The sequence below is a fragment of the Thunnus albacares genome, chromosome 11, assembly GCF_914725855.1.
Source record: "Thunnus albacares chromosome 11, fThuAlb1.1, whole genome shotgun sequence".
Lineage (NCBI taxonomy): Eukaryota > Metazoa > Chordata > Actinopteri > Scombriformes > Scombridae > Thunnus > Thunnus albacares.
Genome location: NC_058116.1, coordinates 24,066,765 through 24,088,300, shown reverse-complemented (window position 1 = coordinate 24,088,300; position 21,536 = coordinate 24,066,765). Strand labels below are relative to the sequence as shown.

The 21,536-nt window shown below is 37.1% G+C and overlaps 1 protein-coding gene across 1 annotated transcript in view; it reads left to right on the top strand.

The window, feature by feature from the left end:
- The window catches only part of LOC122992646 (polycystic kidney disease protein 1-like 2), a 47,000-nt gene extending 25,678 nt beyond the window's left edge, over positions 1-21,322 (top strand). The window contains exons 24-42 of the mRNA XM_044366509.1: positions 145-246; positions 1,911-2,089; positions 2,908-3,054; positions 4,278-4,477; positions 4,662-4,903; positions 5,220-5,427; positions 6,979-7,215; positions 8,720-8,937; positions 9,121-9,217; positions 9,312-9,446; positions 10,076-10,261; positions 11,229-11,559; positions 11,797-11,930; positions 12,191-12,318; positions 14,955-15,115; positions 15,235-15,445; positions 15,829-15,930; positions 16,109-16,240; positions 19,578-21,322. Coding sequence (XP_044222444.1) covers positions 145-246; positions 1,911-2,089; positions 2,908-3,054; positions 4,278-4,477; positions 4,662-4,903; positions 5,220-5,427; positions 6,979-7,215; positions 8,720-8,937; positions 9,121-9,217; positions 9,312-9,446; positions 10,076-10,261; positions 11,229-11,559; positions 11,797-11,930; positions 12,191-12,318; positions 14,955-15,115; positions 15,235-15,445; positions 15,829-15,930; positions 16,109-16,240; positions 19,578-19,784 — 3,357 coding nt within the window. The 3' untranslated portion in view covers positions 19,785-21,322. The remainder of the gene's footprint in view (positions 1-144; positions 247-1,910; positions 2,090-2,907; positions 3,055-4,277; positions 4,478-4,661; positions 4,904-5,219; positions 5,428-6,978; positions 7,216-8,719; positions 8,938-9,120; positions 9,218-9,311; positions 9,447-10,075; positions 10,262-11,228; positions 11,560-11,796; positions 11,931-12,190; positions 12,319-14,954; positions 15,116-15,234; positions 15,446-15,828; positions 15,931-16,108; positions 16,241-19,577) is intronic.
- The last annotated feature ends 214 nt before the right edge of the window (positions 21,323-21,536 follow it).

Here is a 21,536-nt window from a genome sequence, read left to right as displayed (position 1 = left end):
GTCAGTTTCCCAGTGACATGAAACACCTCAGAAGATTTTAACATATTTTCTAATAAATTTTCTGTCTTTGCAATATTTGTTTTGTTTGAAAGTGCCTCCACTATATTTTTATCTAATATTTGTTGCCTGTTGGCTGGTGGGCAGGTGAAGGTAAGTGTGCTGGAAGACAACAACCCCATGGATGAGTACCGCTACTTGTTGAGTGTTAGCACTGGTCATCGGAGAGCAGCCGCCACTTCCTCTCAGGTGAATTTGCCAGTTAAGTCATACTGAAATGCACAATGAAAGATCTTTTTCAGCACCACGGACAGCACCATGGATTTATCAATACACAGCACAGTTAGGTCACTTATATTTCAAAGCTGTGGTTGGGGCCATATATTCAAACTTGCACAAACCTCAGTCAGATAAAGGATCAATGAGTCAGGCAGATTAGACTAACATATTCAACTAAACAATCCCTTTGCCCCTGCACTCTCTCTGCTACTATGGGATGGCAGGTTAACAAGGGGGATTTGGTCATTTTGCTAACAAGGACAATAGCATCCCTCCTCATCCCCCCTCATATCGCCTACTGGATATGATGTCATAATCAGACCAACTGCATGATGTCCAGACAGCTGTTCCAAAGAGAGCACAGTGTTAAATAACAAAACACACATTATTTAAAATCCAGTGCTTGCTGATGTGCAAAAGAGAGCTGTGTACAACATGCACTCACTCTGTGGTACTGGTAAGCGCTTTTATGCAGAGCTGAGTTGACTTTTAAGTGCAAGGTGACATGAACAATTATTACCACTGCAGCTGATTGAGCAAAATAGGTAGAGGTGCCAGCTTTTAAACTACTGAGAGTTTTAAGCTGGGAAATGAATATAAACATGAATTAGATCAGATGATGTTGTAGCCCAATATGTATGACATCAAATATCTCATAAACTAATTATATTGTGCCTGAATTGCACTGACAGGTTGGACACTTTAAATTAAATAGTGTGCAGGTAATGAGTGTATATTAGGAGGCAATATTAATTAAATTAAGTTAATCATCATTAAATGGGTAAAAGTCATTGCTCATTGACAAGGGGGAGACAGCTTTATGTGTCACTGCTAAGCTCTCATTTTATGCACAGCTGGTTTGTTTTTTGTGATGAAAGTGATACATGTAAACAAATGCATGTGCAGAACTGATCATATTTATAACATTTCAAACTGTTAATAGCAAGGGTCAACATGTTTAATTTCACTGAATAAGCTAGTGAAAAAATGATGCTCTCCTGTAACTATTTGATCTCCTATTTATATAATAAAACTCACAAGGGAAGGCTAAAATAAAATCTAAAAATGGGATGAGAAAAGGGCTCTTCATCGCTCTCTTGTTTACTCAGGTTTGTTCATTTTGATTCACCACTTGAATCTTTTGAGGAATGTTTTACCAACATCTCATTCAGTCTTTTCCACTCCTTATTTTTCTTTGGTTTTCTTATAATCACTATTGTAAACCATAGTGGAGTGTTACTGTGCTGAGTGCTTGTATTTCTGTCTATCTTAGAGAATACCCCGAGTGTCGTTGATTACATTTTGTTGTGTGATGTGTGCTGTTTTATCCTCTTGCATTTACAATATTCGCTTGTGTGCACAACACACACAGTTTCTTGGACTTCTGGGACTGCTGATGAGATTTCATGAGACAATGAAATACTCATTCTGACTGGTCTCTTGTAGCATTTTGTATTTAATTGCACTGAATAGCCAAAAGTGGGGTTCTTTCAGCTACTTGTTCATTAGTCAAATGATTGCTGTTAGTATTAGCTATTAACTCTCTTTTTACTTGGTTTATATGTAATTTACATTGCTTTTATCTCAGGTTCGGAAGCTTGAGTTTTAACTTTCAGAGTTCTTAACTGTTTTAGGTGACAATAACTCTGCTGGGCGCAGAAGGAAACAGTGAGCCACACCATCTGACAGATCCAAAGAAATGTGTGTTTGAGAGAGGTGCGGTGGATATGTTCCTGCTAACTACCCCCTTCTTCTTGGGAGACCTGCAGAGCATCAGGCTGTGGCACAACAACTCAGGGAGGCATCCTGCCTGGTAGGCAAATACAGAATATAAAATTTAATGAAGGTAAACACAGTGAACTGCCGTGCATGACGGCACTGCACTCTGGCACGGCACCTCTCAGCTGCAGATTTATCAACATATCTGTCATGCTGCCTTCAGATGCTGCAGGGATTTCATGAACTGAATGAGAAACTTTTCATACAGTATAAATCAGCTGTGGACAGCAGATACTGTAAGAATCAGCCACATTCATTTATAGATCAATGCAGACTGATTTACTGACTTTCCTGCTCTAACCACATTAAACATGATTTTTTGTGCCGATTTTGGTTTTAGATTGTTTAACTGAAATAAATTATTTATATTTTAAGAATTAATCTGTTGTTGCAGCATGTCTGCAGCAAGTATTTAGTTTGATCCTGTTGATTAAATCACCAAAGCAGCCGCAGATGGACATTGCGTCACAAATAGATGTGGCTCTGAGATGTCTGTTTTCAGGGCAACATCTAGGACCAAATTTCAACCAAAATACAACAACAACAACAAACATGTGCATCACATGTACAGTCGGAGCACTGCTTGCACCAGTCGTTGCACCTCCATGAAAATATGGCCCTTAGACTTAGAACACAGTGTCATTTCCTACAGAGTAACAAAGAATTTTGCTCTCTTTGCGGTCTGTTTAGCAAGCAATTTGATCATGTTAGTGTAATATCGCAAAGTTGACATTTTAGCCAGTACTAGTCAGCTGGGGTGTAATTGTGAACTTTCAGACATAGTCACATGTGAATAAAGCTAATTTTTAATGTAAAAGCTGAGGAGTCTTTACATTTATGCTTTTGTCCTAGGTATGTAAGCAATGTCCTGGTGCAGGATTTACAGACTGGGCAGAAATGGCATTTTCTGTGCAACTCCTGGCTGGCCATAGACATGGGGGATTGTTCCCTTGATAAAGTTTTTCCTGTTTCGACAGAGATGGATTTGAAAAGGTTCAGGTAAGTTAAAAGCATTGAGGTTCTGGGCAGCAAAATTATACATACAAACATATGGTTATGGTCTAAAGGCTGAATGTGAAACCCAAACAAGTTTTCATCATCATCATTCATTTGAATTTGAATACCAAGAGCACAGATTAAATGCAAATGAAATGCAATGGCTTTTTCACACTTTAGTTTGAATAATGGCGAGTACAGCAGACTCAGTTTTTGATTTGATATGTCAAAGTCACATATGAAAACCAGCAGGTAGGATGTAGCTTTCAACTGAGCCCCACTTGCATGCTCATGAGGGGCTATCAACATTTTAAAAAAATCACCAACACTTGTGTATTTTGTTTTGTGAGAGAAGACATAAGAATTGCATGGAGAAGGGATCTGCAGACACAGTATCTGCAGACTGTCTGAAATGCATTGGTTTAATTTATTTATTTATTACATTTATTGTCAAGGACAGACAGATCCCCATCCATACATGTAATACATAAATACATACAAATACACTCTGTTATGTTTTCCCACAAAAAAAAGTTCAACTACCAAGGTACAATTTCTGAAAATGGCATCTACACCCACTTCATTGCAAAATCCAGAATCTATAAATATGCACATATTGTTCACTTAAAAATGTAAAGTTTATCTGCTGGATACAAGATGTCTCCTACTTCACTGAAAAGTCAATTCTCAGTGTTTGTGCGTTTGAGGTTTTAAGTTTCCATGTCACACTTGTGTAAGTTGTGTACTAGACCACAATTGGCTTCCACACTATAGTTATGATGTCACAAATTATGCTCGTAGGTACACATCTAAAATTCAGATTTAAGGAGAACACAGAGAAACTTTCCCCCTTTAACAGATGAAAAGAACCTTCTAGTGGTAAACTCTGCCCAGTGAAAGCCAAACATCCAAGTAAAGTAACAATAAAACACATTTTTGTGTGAAGTGGGACTATTCATTTATTTGAATTTAATTCAACTGAATTGAAATAAAAGGTGAAAAACTAATCTAATCTAATCCCAGTTTAGCCTCTATAAATATTAAGTGTAGACACTGAGGTGATAAATTACTGAGGATTTATGGCTCTTTCTTTTGGCACTCAACAGCTAGCTGTGCCAAGGTTCTGCGATAAATAAAATAAAATAAAAGGTTAAGGTTTGATGATGAAGATGTTTTTGAAAATGTTTTATACTACAGTGCTGCACCTTGTTGCTTTTATTCTCCAGTAATTTGTTCTTCATGAAAACAACAAGGGATTTCAGTGACGGACACCTTTGGTACTCTGTAATAAGTCGACCACCTAGCAGCACCTTCACTTGTGTTCAGCGAGTGTCCTGCTGTTTCTCCCTACTGCTCTGTACCATGTTGACTAGCATCATGTTCTATGGCATCCCAACAGACCCTTCTGAGCAGACTATGGACCTGGGTACGACACATTTTCATTACAGCACAATTTATTCTATGAAAAAAGGGCAGTAGTCTATTTTATGTACTATTTGAGAATGGCATCGCTCTCTATTTTATGGACGAGCCACAAACCTTATTTATTATTTTGTGGATGGCAAAAGCATTTAAAAATAATCTCTCTGTCTCTCTCTCTCTGTTCCCAGGTCACTTTGAATTCACCTGGCAACAGTTCATGATTGGAGTTCAGAGTTCTCTCATGATGTTTCCATTGAATATTCTCATTGTTAGCATCTTCAGAAACACTCGTCCTTGGGAGACATCTTGTTGCAAGCGCAAGCCAGAAAAACCGATTGCACTTGAGCAGGAGAATACTTCACAGACTCGTTCCTCACAGACTGCCACTGCCAACATGAACATCATTGTCACTTTAGATAGTGTCATCAAGGTAGGTGATTTATGTTTTTCATCTACTGTAGGTAGCTATTTTCTATGTTTACACAGAATACTTAAGGGCTGCTAAATAAGCAGCATCCAAGTGATATAATAAACATTGTGTGGACTATGACACTCCTTTTATATGTTCAAAATAGTGATGGACACATACACTGTGCTTCATTTACTGCATATTAGATGTCATTTTCTATATGTAAAAATCATACAATACCAATCAAAAGTTTGGACACACCTTGCTATCCCCTAGAATGAAAAAGTGTGTCCATACTTTTGACTGGTACTGTATATTTAAAAATCTACCCTCTCAGGATATCACAAGAATCGCCCACTCACTCTCTGAGACTGTGAAAAGCAACATCCCATGCACAGACTCTGAATTTGGACCAGGACAACAAGTTGATATCAATGCTGTCCTCTCTGTGGTGGAAGACTTCATCAAACAGAACAACAAAATCAGTGACAACACCCAGTCCACAACACAGAACCTTCACAACTTTGTCCAGTCTCAGCTACCAGGTGTGTCCTTTTGTGGATAGTGGATACTGTGACATTTATACAATTCTGTCTTTATTAGATCCAGTACATTATTATTATATATATATAGTTATAGTATGGAGTGAGGTTGGTGTGATGAAGAGCTTTCATCACTCCTTTTAAAAAAGTAACACTTGATACTCAGTTTCTGTCCACATTCAGCACCACTTACTAGTAAATTCAGTTCCATTTAACTCACTTTGCATTAGCTGTAGAGGGTTCTTTGCTATTCAGAAGTATTTGCACAGCATACCTGATTATTTTTGATAGTCACAGTAGTTCTGTCAAAGCCTCATAGAAGCTGTAGTTGTTAGATGCTAAAAAATAGTAATTTTCTGATTAATGATCGACTATGATTGTAAGCTCCACAGATTTTACTTTCCAGTACAGTAGTATGTATCTATTTAGCTTGGAATGTGGACAGGAAACCCTAATCTTAACAATATGTCTCAGCTTTTCACAAAGACAGGAATAAAATGTCTATTTACATTTCTATCTACAAATAAATATATGAATAAAAATTGAGCATAAGCTGGCAAAACAGGGAAAGGGCTTCAATTCACAAAGAACGGATTGCAGCCGCTGATGGCACCATGAATTGTGCATCACTTGCAACCGCTATCTGCCCCATCTCAAGGTCTCATTCACCAAAGATATTGTGCTAGTGATATTTCGGCGCAAACATGCCTATAAGTTTTGCAGCTGAGTGAAATTTGCCCTCGTTTTGCGTCTGATTGTAATTATCCATGTGGCAAAGTATATATGTTGCCTTTGCGCCAAGAACACAGTAGGCAGGACAATGGCAGAGAGAAAGAGAAAAATTAAATGTTCAGACCATGAGCTACACGTCCTGAACAACAAAGTGCAGAGGCATTCCCTAAAACTTCAGGCAAGGAATTTAAATGTGACTGAGAGAAACTGTATTTGGGATTTAATATTCTAGTCTGTCAGTGCTGTCGGTTTTTCCAAACGCACACCTTCAAACTGCAAAAGAAGATGGCATGATTTGAAGAGGAGGACAAAATAAAAATATCATCCAGTGCCTCATTAGCTTCTCAAACAGGTGGTGCCATGATCATTGGAAAGTCTGGGCATGACACACCTTATTAATGCGCTTCAGTTACCACCAACTCTCTGAAGACGCTAATAATTTCACTCTACTACGTGTGGCTATTAACACTGGTCTTTGTCAATTGGACTGTTTTGGATCATTGCTCATTTGCATATAAAGAGGCCAATTTGCATGCAAATGTATGTATATTACCTAATTTAAAAACTTATAAATGGCAAAGGAGCACTGATACGCTATTTGCTTGGCAGCGCAGTTAGGGGTGCATTTCACCCTTTGCAGGTGTTTTGTGAATCACACGGTTTCTTTTTGTCTTATTTGTGCAGGTTTAGTGGTGCACAATCCTTTTGTGAATTCGCCCCTCAGTCTATTACAGTGACTCATACATGCAACATGTGCCTACAATTTTATGAAATTATGTATATTTCCAGAAAACAGTGCTAGTGTGCATCCTAAGACAGCAGTGGATGGAATACAGAAGAAAAGCAACAAAACCCAGTATCTATACCGGCAGCTGTGTCACATTGACAGAGAGCTGAGTCTGCTGGGATCCTCCGGATTCCCAACCCCACACAGCTACAGTCAGGCTCTGCACCAAGTCCAGGGCATGAAGGGCTTCCTGGAAGATCAGCTCTTTACATCCAGCTGCATGAACCAAGATGAACTCACCCAGAAAAAGTACAAAATGCATTCAGTAAAAGGTTTCTGCATGTGTTAGCCTATCATCTACAAATTGTGTGTATTTTCACTTTATAGAGTATGCTGGAGCTTTGAAAGTCACTTCATAGTGATAGAGGAAAGTTTGTCATCTTCATTAATGTTTTTTTTGTCTTTGTCTTTTTATTTATCTTTGTTTTTATTTTTCTTTCTTACTCATCAGTTCAGTTATGATCATCACAGGATGATATGTTTGGTTGTGCTTTCAAGGACACTCTGACATCCAAGATGAGAAAGTTGCTGCTGATAGGCATTGCATTCAAAAGTTGAGAATAAAATAGTCCCTTCCCACAAATGTGATACCAATAATGTAAATGCTGATTGAGCAGTAGGTTTGGAAAACAGCTGGCAATAATATTGTATGATGTACTGAGCTAAAACCAGTGGTATAGTCTTTAAGCCTCTTTTTACTTTATCAGTTAGCTACTTTGTACTGTATATACAGTACAGTGTACTTGCTGACTTATGCATGAAACCTTAAAGGAATAGTTTGTTGATATTTTTGTTAATGGGCTTATTTGCCTTCTTGCAGAGGACACTGTAAATATGAAGCTGTAAAACCACGGGATGATTAGTTTAGCATAAAAGCTGTGAGCAGAGGGAAACAAATAGTCTTACTTTGTCCAAAATTTAAAACAACAGCCTACAAACACCTCTAAATTTCACAAATTTACAAGTGTCTCAAAATGTCTCATTTTTGTTGTGAGAGTTGCAGTTTTACAGGGGGTTACATGCTGGAACCATTAGTTGGCTGGGTGCGTTGACTTCCTAGAGTCTTTCCTAGTGACAAGGCACTGCACCCGACCACTGTTTGCCAAGAAACAGTTACAGCATGCAGTCCCCCACTAAAACCATAACTTGCTGTTTTTACATTTTGTTTTTGATAAAACAAACAAACCAAAGATAAAAATGTGTAAATTAGTTACATCTATCTAGTTTTGAAGTTCAATCAAATCAATTTTTATTTATGTAGCGCCAAATCACAACAAAAGTCATCTCAGGGCACTTTTCACATAGAGCAGGTCTAGACCGTACTCTTTAAGTTAATCTGCATTTGTTTAAAACACAAGACATAGTGCAGATGTATTTACGTAATTTTAATGTAAATCTTGATGACTTTATGCTAAACTAATCACCTGCTGGCTTCATATTCAGTGCTCAGATATGGGCGTGGAGATCAATAATCTTCTCATTATTGGTGATTCATTAAGGAATACACAATTTGTGGGTAATGAGCTAAAACTTGTAAAATCACTAGTATAATATACCTTTTTAACCACTTAACACAACCATTTTTATCAGTTACTGTGTGCATGTAGTTCATATCATAACTACTAATGTGAAGGACAGAATGTAGGAAATTCCCAGTAAAAATGTCATTCTGAGAGTTCAAGTGTGAATGTAGTATTTTACCTCAAAAAGGGAGCTATATTTGAGAAAATGGTATTTTTCCCACTCTTTTCACTTGCAGCTTTGCAGACAGCAGAGACGGTGATGGTAATCAGAAGAAAAGGGTGTGCTGTCATGGAGGGCTACCCTGGTGGTTTATTTTTGTCGGCTGGCTGCTAGTGATCGCAACCAGTTTTGTATCGGGATATTTCACAATGCTTTATGGGCTGAAATTTGGAAAGGAACGCTCTATAAGCTGGCTGATATCCATGAATGTCTCCTTTTTTCAGAGTATCTTTGTTATTCAGCCACTGAAGGTGAGAAGAAGTACATGTTGTTTCTCCTCTTCATGAAAATACCTCACCAGTACAATTATGTTTTCTAAATGGCTCGATTTCATAGTTTTCTCATAATTTGAACTTTTTACACAGATAATTATTTATGAGCACATGCCAGATGCTACATTCTGTAATCACTTATGTTAATGCCTCTTATCACAGGTGCTATGTCTCGCAATCTTCTTTGCACTTGTAATAAAGAAAGTTGAAGAGGAGGATTTAGAGAATGTGGCGTTAGAAGGAAATGACAGGAATCCAGGTAAAAAGAAATACTCAAATCAAGATACAATTTCTGTGTCTCAAAGTTGAAGTCATGCAATTGTTCAGGTTTTGCCACAACTCTGCACCCACAGATGACTTAAAGGGAACACAAACAGTCGGACGGGACAGCAGTCTTTATGAGCCACCTCCTCCTGCAGACATTGAGAAGATGAGGATGAACAAGATAAAGGAACAGAAAGCCTTTGCCCTCCTCAGAGAGATTTTGAGTAAGTAGAAACATTTATTTATTTTTTTATTCTTACTGACTGTATTTCCAACAGGAGATTGGTATGTCAATCAATCACAATTCAAGGACATTTGTAAATGTAATTATATTTCAGAAGGCAAGTTCACTGATAGTCTGTCTGTTACTATAGAAACACATGACCTGAAACAACAGTATATATGTGAAGTTTCAACCTCAACCATGGGGCTCAATTGACGCCAACAAGCCAGACAACAGAATTCAGTAATAAAATATGAAAGGTCATCTGGCAAATTCTACATACAAAAAAAAAAAAAATCGACATTGGTCTTGAATCCAGAATACTGAGATACTGTTATTATGTGGTATCCTATATTTTCACATAACTAAATATCTATTTGGGCTTTTTTTCCATTTAAATATTTTAACTGTGTATGATGATGCAATTCTGTAGCTGTGAAGATTATAACTGTCTCTTAAAATCTAAACAACTTAACCATGAATCAAATGTTAGGTCAACTTAAGTCTGGCGTTTAGCCAGAAATCCAGATTTTTTTATCTCGCTGGATTTTTCAATTTGACCCCCGGTCCTGTTTTTGCATCTTAAATTTGGAGAACTGTGATGTGTTATTTTGTTTTGTTTATTTGCAGCCTACATTGGGTTCATGTGGATGTTGCTGCTGGTGGCGTACGGCCAGAGAGACCCAAATGCTTTCTTCCTGAACCAACACATTCGGGATAGCTTCAGTGAAAACGTCTCAGACAGCATGAGTCTTGGGGATGTGTTCACTTGGGCCAACACATCTCTACTCAGTAACCTCTTTGGAGTTTATCCAGGTAAAAATGTGGTGGATGGATGAGATGTGATCAGATTCTGTTGTTTTAGGAAACCAAAAGATTTAGTGTCAGAGCTGCAAAGAAAGCTTTTGGGTTTTACCAGTGTTCCCAGCTGAACTTTAACCAGTGTGCATGTTTGCAAATGCCCACCCGGCACAACTAAGTTATTCAAAAAGGAAATGTATTCTATCCATGAGGCCTAGTCAAGGTAAATGCAAACCATTTTAATCTCTTTCCAGTTTCAGCCTTTTCAACCGTGAATCCTTATATAACACAGACAATTCTTTTTCTTCTTCCATATATTCATTCACCACAGCAAGGAAATTGACGTGCTTAGAATAGGTACCACTGCATTTTTATTAAGGTTTTCTCTTTCTTTGCTGTCATTGTGATACAAAGCCAGAATTTTTAGTTTATTATTTAGGAACTATAATAAGACAGAAACAATTTGCACACATTTCCTTTTTCTCATTTCTCATCAGATAAAAGTGCTCTGCTCAGTGACGCAAACACAGAAGTGGATTTGTGCTGCCTTATGCCAAAGAAACTTTCACATGTTGTTTTGCTTTTATTGTAAGAACAATGTCCTCTTGTGCCAAAAGTCTGAAAGTTTTTTAAGACCTTGGGTGATGTCCAGAAAAGCAAACTGCTCTGTCACATTCTGTAGAATTAAACAACAATCAAGTTCACACCTTGGAAATAGAATCCTAATTTTTAATATTTTCAATGATTTTAGCATAAAATATGGCAGCCATCCACGTTATTAAATTAAAAGGCACAACTAACAAATAGTGATAGTTGTGAATATATGTGAAACACCTCTAAAACAATTCTGGGCTCACAAGTAGTAAGTATGTAAGTAACACCCAAGTGTTTAAATGTGTAACATATAAAGACCACAAACCTAAAATTACTTTCATCCAGCAGTGACTGAGAGATAAAAAAAACTTTAAAATGTTTTTTCCAGGATTTATCACAGATGGAAACTCCAAACTAGTGGGCAATGCCCGTCTTCGTCAAGTGAGAGTGCAGAAGAACTCTTGTGAGATTGCAGACTGCATGCTCCACTTTGTGCCAGATTGTCATGCTTCATATTCTTGGGAGGTGGAGGACATGGACTCCTATGACCCAGGCTGGAATCACTCTACGAGAGATAATATCTCTATGAGCACCTTTAGCCCCTGGAAGTACCAGACAGAGGCTCAGCTGAGAGCTTACCCTGTCTGGGGCCAAATGGTGCTCTACAGAGGAGGAGGCTTTGTCGCGGAGCTCGGCCCAGATTCACAAAATGCCAGCAGGTGTGTTACATTAGCAGGCATCAATACTTATGAAAACCAAACTTTTTTGCCCTTTTTTCTACCGGACTGCAAGTCTCTGTGCACTAAATAGGTTAAGTAATCATAACATTAAAAATATAAAGATGTTAAAAAAAATATTTTGTAGTTGGATGGTGTGAAATATTATTTGAACACAAGAGTGACACTTAAAACTAGAGAGGCCAACAGTAAAGATGTTGCTGTGTACTTCTTCTGCAGGACCCTTGAGTATTTATTCACAAACAAATGGCTGGATGTATACACGAGGGCAATCTTTGTTGAGTTCACCGTTTATAATGCTAACGTTAACCTCTTCTGCATCGTCACACTCTTGTTGGAGACCACAGCTGTAGGTAAGTCATGATAATCCAGTTAAAGCTTTGTGAAAAAATGGTTTTCTGGAGGATATATAACATTATTGTTACACAAACTGTGCATCTTAAACCATACTGTCAGATTTTGTTGCTTCCTACAATCTAATTGTAATTTCAGCCTGTGAGTACAATACAGTGTATTCACTTTTTCTCACTTCACATTGATAGCCAGTACTATATGAATATGAGATTGCTGGCCTGCATGTGTTTAAATAAAACTGTTTCTATTGATTTTTTAGGAGCATTTCAGTTCCACAGTGAGCTGCGGACTGTTCGTCTTTATCAGTCACCTGGAGGTCTTCACATCTTCGTTATGGCTGCTGAGATCATATACTTGCTTTTCATCCTCTATTACATGTTCCTGCAGGTAAACACTAACATGACTACTTGCTTCTTCTAGATGCTTTTTGCTTTCCTGACCAGTTTTCCCCAGAACTACATCCCTGTTCTGTGCTACACTGCGACTGGCAAGAATCAGTCTAACAAGAGGATTTTTAACATTAGAGAGGTTGACTTGAGGTTTCATATCTGATGAAACTACTGTGTTCAAAATGTGGTTAATGCATCAAACTTCCAGTATCTGATTTTTTTTATTTTTTTTTGTACATCAAAAAATAATTTCCAGCTCATTCAGAGTAGCTTGTCAAACCCTGTTCAACTCCACAGTTCATGTTTCCTGTAATCGCCCACCCTAATAAATTACACAGGACATTACAAGCGCTTTGATTATGGCTCTTTAACTATTGTGTTACATCATGAAAAAAATATCTGAAAACATTAACAGTAATGTGTTAATGATGATTCATTCATCATGTTGCTGTGAGGATGTCAGTGTTCAACTTTTCTGTGATTTTCTTCGATAACAGCTCTTAGTCAGGTCATAATCACTTCCTCTTCTATAGAAAAGTTTTTTGTTACAGCACTGAGTCATATTTCAAGTAGGACTTTCCTCTGTCTTCAGCACATTTGGCTTTATGTTAATGTTTGTTCACCATTAACTGTCATTTCTGAGACTTTGAGGTCCCATTGTGCATCCTACGATGACGCAGAGACATAAACGTGTCTTGTGAGTGATTTTGATAATGCAACATGTGCACAGAAATAAGTGTTTCTTTTAATACTTTAATACTGCGCTTGAAAGGAGCCTTTTATAAACTTTTTGCACACCCCTTTGAAGTTCACCAAGAAATTTGGATATCAAAACAGCATTGAGATCAAGGAGTTGCTCAGAAATAACGCATATTAAATCACATTATAGTAAAGATTAAGTGTCTGAAACCAACCATTTAGCAGGGAGTAAACTGAATTATAAACAAGTAAAAAGCACAAATGAAAGATTCTTTCAATCGGCATCAATATATTATGATTTGCATGACTGTATACACCCATTTATATATTTTAACCATATCCACAGTCGATAAACTTACTTGTGGAATAGCAAGTTAGTTTTAAAGGATTAGAAGGTACTGTGTTTGTCATTTCAGAGTTATTATACTTATTCATTGAGATATCTCAACTTCTGCTGAATTAATTGGAATTAATTGATCCCCTGAGGTGACCCCAGCAACACCATGAGTTTGGCATCTGTGGTTTATGAGTGAAATATCTCAACAACTATTGAATGGCTTCCTGTGACATTTAATACACATATTTGGTGATATTTGAGAGAATATGTGGGTGAACTGGAGGCGGGCTACAGAGTACAACCTCTGTAAAGCACCATGAAGTCCCACAACATAATAATAAAACCCCAAATAGGATCAAACATAACCCAAATATGCCAGAAAAAGAAGACAATAACTTCTTATAAGCTGTGTTTATGATTTAGCTCACAACACACTGAAATTCCAGACCATGATTATAATCATGATTGATTGAGACTAATAATGATTAGTCTGTCTGAGCAAAAAGAGTAAAGAGTAAAATGTGCATCAATACTATCTGTTCCCAAATTTTTTGTTATTAATGATCAGAGGTGTGTTCAGTATATACGCCTCCATGCACACAGTGATGTCACCACTGCAAATATTATATCAAAGGCAATCTAATAATAATGTTGACAGAACAGAAAACATATTTTGATTCTCTAGAGGAAATGAAATCTGGACTTATAATAGAAATATCTCCACAGCGTTGATGGAGCTCAAGATTAATTTTGAGGACAGCTGCTTTATTTCAAAATATCTTGTCGGATTTGTAAAAAAAAAAAAAAAAAAAGACCATCAAGTATCACCAAGTATCTTTAGATTCGGATTAATCCTATGGCTTTGTCCAAAGAATAAAATAATTAAATGCTGTTAAGGATGCTTTGCCATGTGCATAAAAATATGATCAGGTGCTCCTCATTGGTATCGTTCCCGCTGCTGTGTGATGGCTACTGGTATTTAATAAATCAGCAAGTCTGCATTGTTGGTTGATGCACCCCAGAACGACACATAGAAGCATTTTCAGATCTGACGCCCCTGAGGGCAGTATTTGGTAGGATGATAATGATTTGTCTATGCCTTCCAAAGCTGTCATTGTTCAAATGATTTCCTCCTTTCCTCTTGTTATAATTACTGTGGCTGCTAGAGGGCTTCTGTCATAAAGATATGTCATTTTGGGGCACTTGCTTTTTTTGATTTTGTCAGTTTTCTTGAGAGGACAGTCTCTAATAAACTCAAAGGACAGCATACTTCATACAAACAGAACAGACATTTTTACAGAACCTATATATATATTTTTTAAAATTTGCTCGGGTGGCATGAGAGTGAGAGATGGAGCTTGAAAATGGGAGAACAAAAGCATGAGAGGAATCATGGCACATTATGAGGGTGTTAGCATGCTGATGTTAGCGTTTAGCTTGAAGCACCGCTGTGCCTAAATACAGCCATACTGATTCACTACCATGGCTGTATACCATTGTTTTTTGTTGTTTTTTTTTTCTTATAAGATTATTGGACCAAAACAATGGTCATTCACACATACTGGCTCCTGTTGTGTTACATTTTCTCTTCCTGTCAGGGTAAATTGATGAAGCAGCAGCGGTGGGCATATTTCAGGAGCAAGTGGAACCTTCTTGAGTTAACTATCATCGCACTGACCTGGAGCGCCGTGGCTATCTTCATCAAGAGGACTCTGCTTGGGAATCGTGATATGACCTACTACCAAAATAACAAAGACCAGTGAGACTAACATAAACTGACTTCAACCTTATGCTTAATCTTTCATTGGTAGGGCAAGTGTCACCATGTTTTGGTGTTTTTTGTACTATTTTTCTCCTTTTTTTTTACTGTGTGTGTAGATTTCCCAGTTTTTACGAGACGGCCACAGCTGATTCTCTGCTTCAGTATCTGATTGCCTTCCTGGTTCTGCTCGCCACAATCAAACTGTGGCATCTGCTAAGATTGAACCCCAAGATGAACATGATCACAGCGACACTGCAGCGAGCCTGGAGTGACATATTGGGTTTCCTTGTGATTATTGTGATCATGTTTATGGCATATGCCATTCTGGTGAGTATCTTCCCCTTTTACTAAGTTCCTCCCTCTTTCAAAGTTCTACTTTCTGAAAAGTTTCTGTTTTTTTTCCAAATGATTGGGACTTAAATAATAAATTAACACAATTAACACTTAAATTAAAATTAACATAAAAGCCATTGCTGGTGGAGTATGGTACTGTGGGTGGTTGATTTAATTTAATTCATATATTCATGAATAATAATTATTTAATATTCTAATTTGATCTAGTTCTGTGCATATTCTCCTAAAACAGTTAAAATTGCAATCTATGTGGGGCATGAAATACTAATGACCCTAATCTCAGTCCATAGTCTTCAAAGTTAAAAGAGATGATTTCATTGGTTCCTCTGCTGATATAATGATCATACTCTTCCTAGTGCAACGTGATTTATGGCTGGAAGATGTCCTCTTATAGAACTTTAGTGGATGCTCTCCTGACCATGATCAGCCTTCAGATAGGCATCTTTAACTATGACGAGGTACGTGAGATCGAAACCTACTCACAGATTGAATACTTAATTATCTTGAGTAATAATAAGTGCATACTGCAGTATCTCTAACAAATAGCCATATGTATGGATCTTTTTCTCTCTCTTCATATGTAGTTGGTTTGATGTCAAGTTGATAGTGAAATCTCACTGATTTGTTGTTTACCAGGTTTTGGACTACAACCTTCCGCTTGGTGCATTCCTTATTGGTTCCTGTATTGTGTTCATGACCTTTGTGGTGCTCAATCTCTTCATCTCAGTGATTCTTGTGGCATTCGATCAGGAGCAAATATATCACAAGGTAATATTTATCATAAGTCATTGTTTTAAGACTAATGTGTTCAAACCAAAAAATATCATCTTTACTGTATACATACAGTAAATATTGTTTAAGGCATACGCACAACATAATGTAGTATTAGGGCTGGTTGATAAATCTAATTAATTTGATAAAACGTGAATTTAATGGTCGCATCTGTGAGAAGGACAGTCTGAAAATGACTGGACATGGATATGCACTCTTGGTTTGTGTTAGTTGACAAGGTATCATCTCTGCTTACGAGAGACAATCAATAGCTGCACTGAAAATACAATCTCAATTTACTTTAAACTGCACAGTATAAACAACTATATGTATATACAGTAGTTTGGGTTGCTGTTTTCAGCAGAAAAACTTTGATAAGCCCACTATACACTACCTGCCCATCACATAACTGCTGACAAAGTTAACAACTAGCTTGTGAACATAGTGGAGCATTTAGCAGATTAAGAGTTACATATTCCCCTCAGATGCTGGTGGAGACCAAATCAGAGCTAAAGGGAGAAGGAATGTGGGACTTAAGTTCACCAGGAGGACAGAAACATTATGCCTTCTTAATGCGTGCCTCTGGCGTGCAAGGTACAAGGCTGAAATTATATGTTTCCTTAGAAGATCATAGTTCTTTACCTGCTCATTATGCTTCAGCACCCAAAAGCTTCAGTTTCACAGAAAAATTGATCTGACCCCTTGATTTTGTGTGTCTTTTACTATCCTGTGTTAGGTTGGCTTAATCGTGGCATGGCAAACAAAAAAAGCAGCTGAAGGTTGACGCTGTAAGCCTCTACTTGGCAGAATTTCTTCTTTGAATATTAGTTTCTCACCTCTTTTTGTATTCCATAGCAGCTTTTGTTTACTCTGGAGTAGGCCCACCATCAGATCATATTTTCAGCCATCCAGACTGCATCACAGCTAGCATGGTAGTCGTTCCAAATCAATCCATAACTGTTCTCATGAGAAAGTCTAGAAAACTGAGCTAATGTAATTCTCTCAGTTGTCACATGTAAGCAAAACTGCAGAAACCTAAAATGTGAACTAATTAGTTTATCATGTCATTCTGTCAAAAGGCCCCATATGCACGGTTGATCTAACTCCTATAGGAGTTAAATAACTTCTTCACTAGGAATAGGTTGTATATATATTCCTAATGAAGAAGTTATGAGCAAGTCCACCATGAAGCAGCAGCCATCAATCAAATCACAGGTCACAGGGATGCTACACAGTATGGAGTATCAAAAACTTCAGTATTAAATAAATGAGACATTATGAAATATATATCCTAATGAATAAATATAGTAAAATGTATAATTGAGCATATCATTTTTATTTCATTATAGGCTTTATGCACCTTTTATTTTACAATGAAAAAATGATAAAACCACAGACTCATAACTGATTCATTTCAATATTTCAGCAGTTTTCTATTTCAACAAATAATGAGTGTGAGCTTTCCATTTTTTCGCCTGCAAGCTAGCACCTCATTAGAAATGATGTGCGTTTCTCTCAGTAGTTTTATTTCACAGTGACACTTTTATTTCATGATGTAATTTCATTTTTCATGATAACTGAGTTGTCACTTGTCATCACCGCCTCACTCCTCAGCATTCATGGCCTCCCAGCAGGCTTAGCAACTGCTACCAAAATTGAGTCAGCTAGATCCTGTTGGCTAGAGGAGCCAGTCTTTTACTTTAGTAGCCAATAGAAGCTCCGCTGTCATAAAAAGAGACATTATGGGGAAAAAAAGTGTAGCTTGGAAAAATGTCATTATGTAAAAAATAAAAATGTTGAAAGGAGGCATTTTGTATAAAAAGAGATCAAAGTTTAAAAAAAAAATAACTTCAATAAAACTTATGAAAATAAGCTTGATTGACAAAAAAACTTTTCATATTAAGTTTAATAATATGTATTATTTCATTTTGTTCTCAATCCTAAATATTAACTTCTGATGTCTTCTACATATGATTTAAACAATGTAACCTTCATCACAGCTTAATGGTTGTCTAAAGTGCAGATTGTATTATCCACAGACAAAGACATGACAGTATGGAACAGGATTTCAGCAGTTTCTTTTCAAACAAGACCAGGTCAAAACCTAGTATATGGCTGGACCGTGTATGAAACGACACATGGCGACCAAGCCCCTCAGGAAGTACACCAGTCTTTGACTGAAGCCAATTTGACATAGGGCCTTTCTCTTAACCAAGTAACGCCAAGTTCAGACTTGCGCATTTGATAGTTCAGATTTGGCAAATTCGACTCGGGAGTACAAACTTCCGAGGACAGGAGGACACAGTACGATCATTCTGCAACTGGAACAGCAGCGTATTTGCTGACAGCACCAGCTCAGCTTCAACACACCTGCCTCACTGTACTGTGAGGTAGGTGTATTGACAGAGAGATGCAGTAAATTATGTTATTGGGTCTATAATGTAGCTATAATAAAAATCGAAATTGTTATGTAGCTTAATAAAATAGAATAAAATTTAATGTAGAGTGTTCTGTTTATTTTAATACATTTTTATTTATTGAAATGTGGTGATATCTGTACATATAGAGCCCCAGAGGCAGCGGTTTTTCCCATCCAGTAAAAACAAGAAGTTTCACTTTACATTCAGACAAACTAATGTGGCAGCTACAATTGTTAGATTTCATCTGTGAGACCAACATTAATCTTCCAAAAGGAATTACATCATATATCATAATGCTACGGAGACATTAGAGCCAGCAGTAAATTACCAAAGAGCTGCACAGATCAGTTCATTGGATCACGTTCACCCCGGGATGACGACAGACCGTTGACCGACTGATCATCTCAGGAGTCGGGCTGCTAGCAGCTGGGATATTATTTAGATAAACTGACGGCATAATGGGAATCTAAATGATTACTTTCTCACCTGAAAAAATATTAAAACTTAACAAAGTGACATTGACAGTCCTACAGTGAAAATTACAACAGCTTTTATCCTGGCTAACGGTGTGACTTCATCACTTAGTCAGTGACAGACATTCATGTTTATAGGGCTGGTCCCTAAGGTCCAGCCAAAAATGTTTTTACAAGGGCCATTGTACACCTGCAAAATGTCACTTCAATAGAGGAAACACAATCATTTCATTGTTATTCTCTGTGGGGTTCAGCTGTTCCCCATGCAGTTACATACCAGAACTAAATTGCACTTCCATCTTTAGATGTCTGTATTTCACACTGCCCAAAAGGAAACAAATACATTCAAATAGAGATCATGGGTCAGAAGCGCTCTTTAAATGAATCTCTCTAATAATTCCTGTCACCCTAACAATGATTCTTCCCTCCTCTCTTACTCAGCCCTCAGAGGAGGAGGAGATTCTAGACCTAATGTTGAAGAAAATCTGCAGTCTTTTTGGGATCAGATACCAAGTTACAAAAGACACCCCGGGGCCTGACATGAACAGCAGCAGCGGTTTGAGCCTTAATAACAGCCGAAATGTTCCTAGAAATTCCTCAGTTGATGTAAACAATATTCAGACATCTGACAACTCTGTAAATCTCTAGGAATATACTGCAGCTTTATGTGTATGTGTTTCATATTTGAATGTTTTGTATGCACTAATATCCACTTGCTCCTGTGTTCATTATTCTGTCTTTCAAGGTCAGAGCATGCTGTGCTGTTTTTTGAAAATGATGTGATAGATAATTATCACATACAGAATTAGACTGCCAATTGCAGGTGTGAATGAGATGTTTGCTCAAAGGATATTTTATTCATAGCATGTTTTTTTTTCCTCCTATGACTATTCCACTCAGCTGCACAGAGAGAAAGTGATATATTTCAGTGTATACACACACACATATACTTACATATTCACCAAATCACTTGATACAGGTGTGACTCCTAATTAATGATCAGGTGAGACACAACTGACACATACAAATGCAAATACAAATTAATAAAAGTTCCAAGAGTAGAAAAATTACATCCTAGCAGGTACAGACACAAATTGTTTAAACCCTAACCCTGACTTGTAAAATATCTTAAAGGGGACATATTGTAATTTTTTGCTGGTTTTCTGTTTCTTATTTACTGATATGATGTCAGACATCTATGATAAACATGGTAAAAGTTCAACATGGTAAAAGTTCCAAAACTTGAGGTGAATGTGTGTAGAAATGCTACCTGCAAGTCAAGCCCAGGCTTCAACCTGCTCTGAACGCTTCGTTTGCAACATTGGTTGGTTTGTTTACGTAGCCTTGAGTGGCAGGAAACTGTCTGTGATGTAATTTCCGGAATCTAACCAATCAGAACAGAGTGGGCTCATCGGGAGGGGGGACTTAAAGAGACAGGAGCTAATACGGCCTGTTACAGACAGAGGCTGAACTGAGGGGCTGCACGAAAGACCAGTACAAGATATATAAGGACTTTTTACAAATGTAAATCATGTTAAGATATTCCAGTAGAGCCCTTGATTAAAAATACAGACCTGTAATTGTGCATGATATATCCCCTTTAAAGAACAAATTAACTAATCAGTATAAAAACCTGAAGGAAAGGAGACACGTCATCTCGTGCACTGTATATATTTAATCTTAAATGTGTGTTCCACACTAAAAAAGCATGTCTGATTCCTGTTTGCACATTACTTTATACACATATGTGTTCATGTCACAATTGGTTTAGTATAATTTATATTTAACTCCAAAGTAAAATATAAAAATTAATATCAAGTTATTGCACCAAAACATATTTGCTAAAATTAAGAAAATAAACATATGTATAGGTTTATTCCAATGCATGCTACAATAGAGTTTCTCATTTTGTTTTGTATTTGTTGAATACATGTTTGTTCTGTGAGAATTGTGTAGTTTAATGTTTTTGGTCAATTAAAAAGCTCTATGGCTGACACTCTATGACCATTTCTTTTTGTTATGTACAGTGGTGATGGTGACGGTTTAGAGTCAAAATTTATTTTATGTATGTTTTCCACTCTCTTAAAAATTGTTCATAAGAGTATCAGATAAGTATATTAAATAAAAGGTGTGACTGCCATTTCTCGCATCATGTTGATAATACTCCTAATACATTTTTTTTTTAAATCAGTGTGCCTCTTTTATATTTATATTTTTGATAACCACTGTTCCGATAATATCCATAAAGCAGAGATAGCCTTGTCATGTGGGAAACGCATACTGTAAATGAGGGGGAAATCATGTTTACTGAGCAAAACTGGTGATACAGATCATAATGTTAAATGTACAAGTTGACAGTTTACACTATCACCTCCTAAAATGATCACAAACAAGGAGATA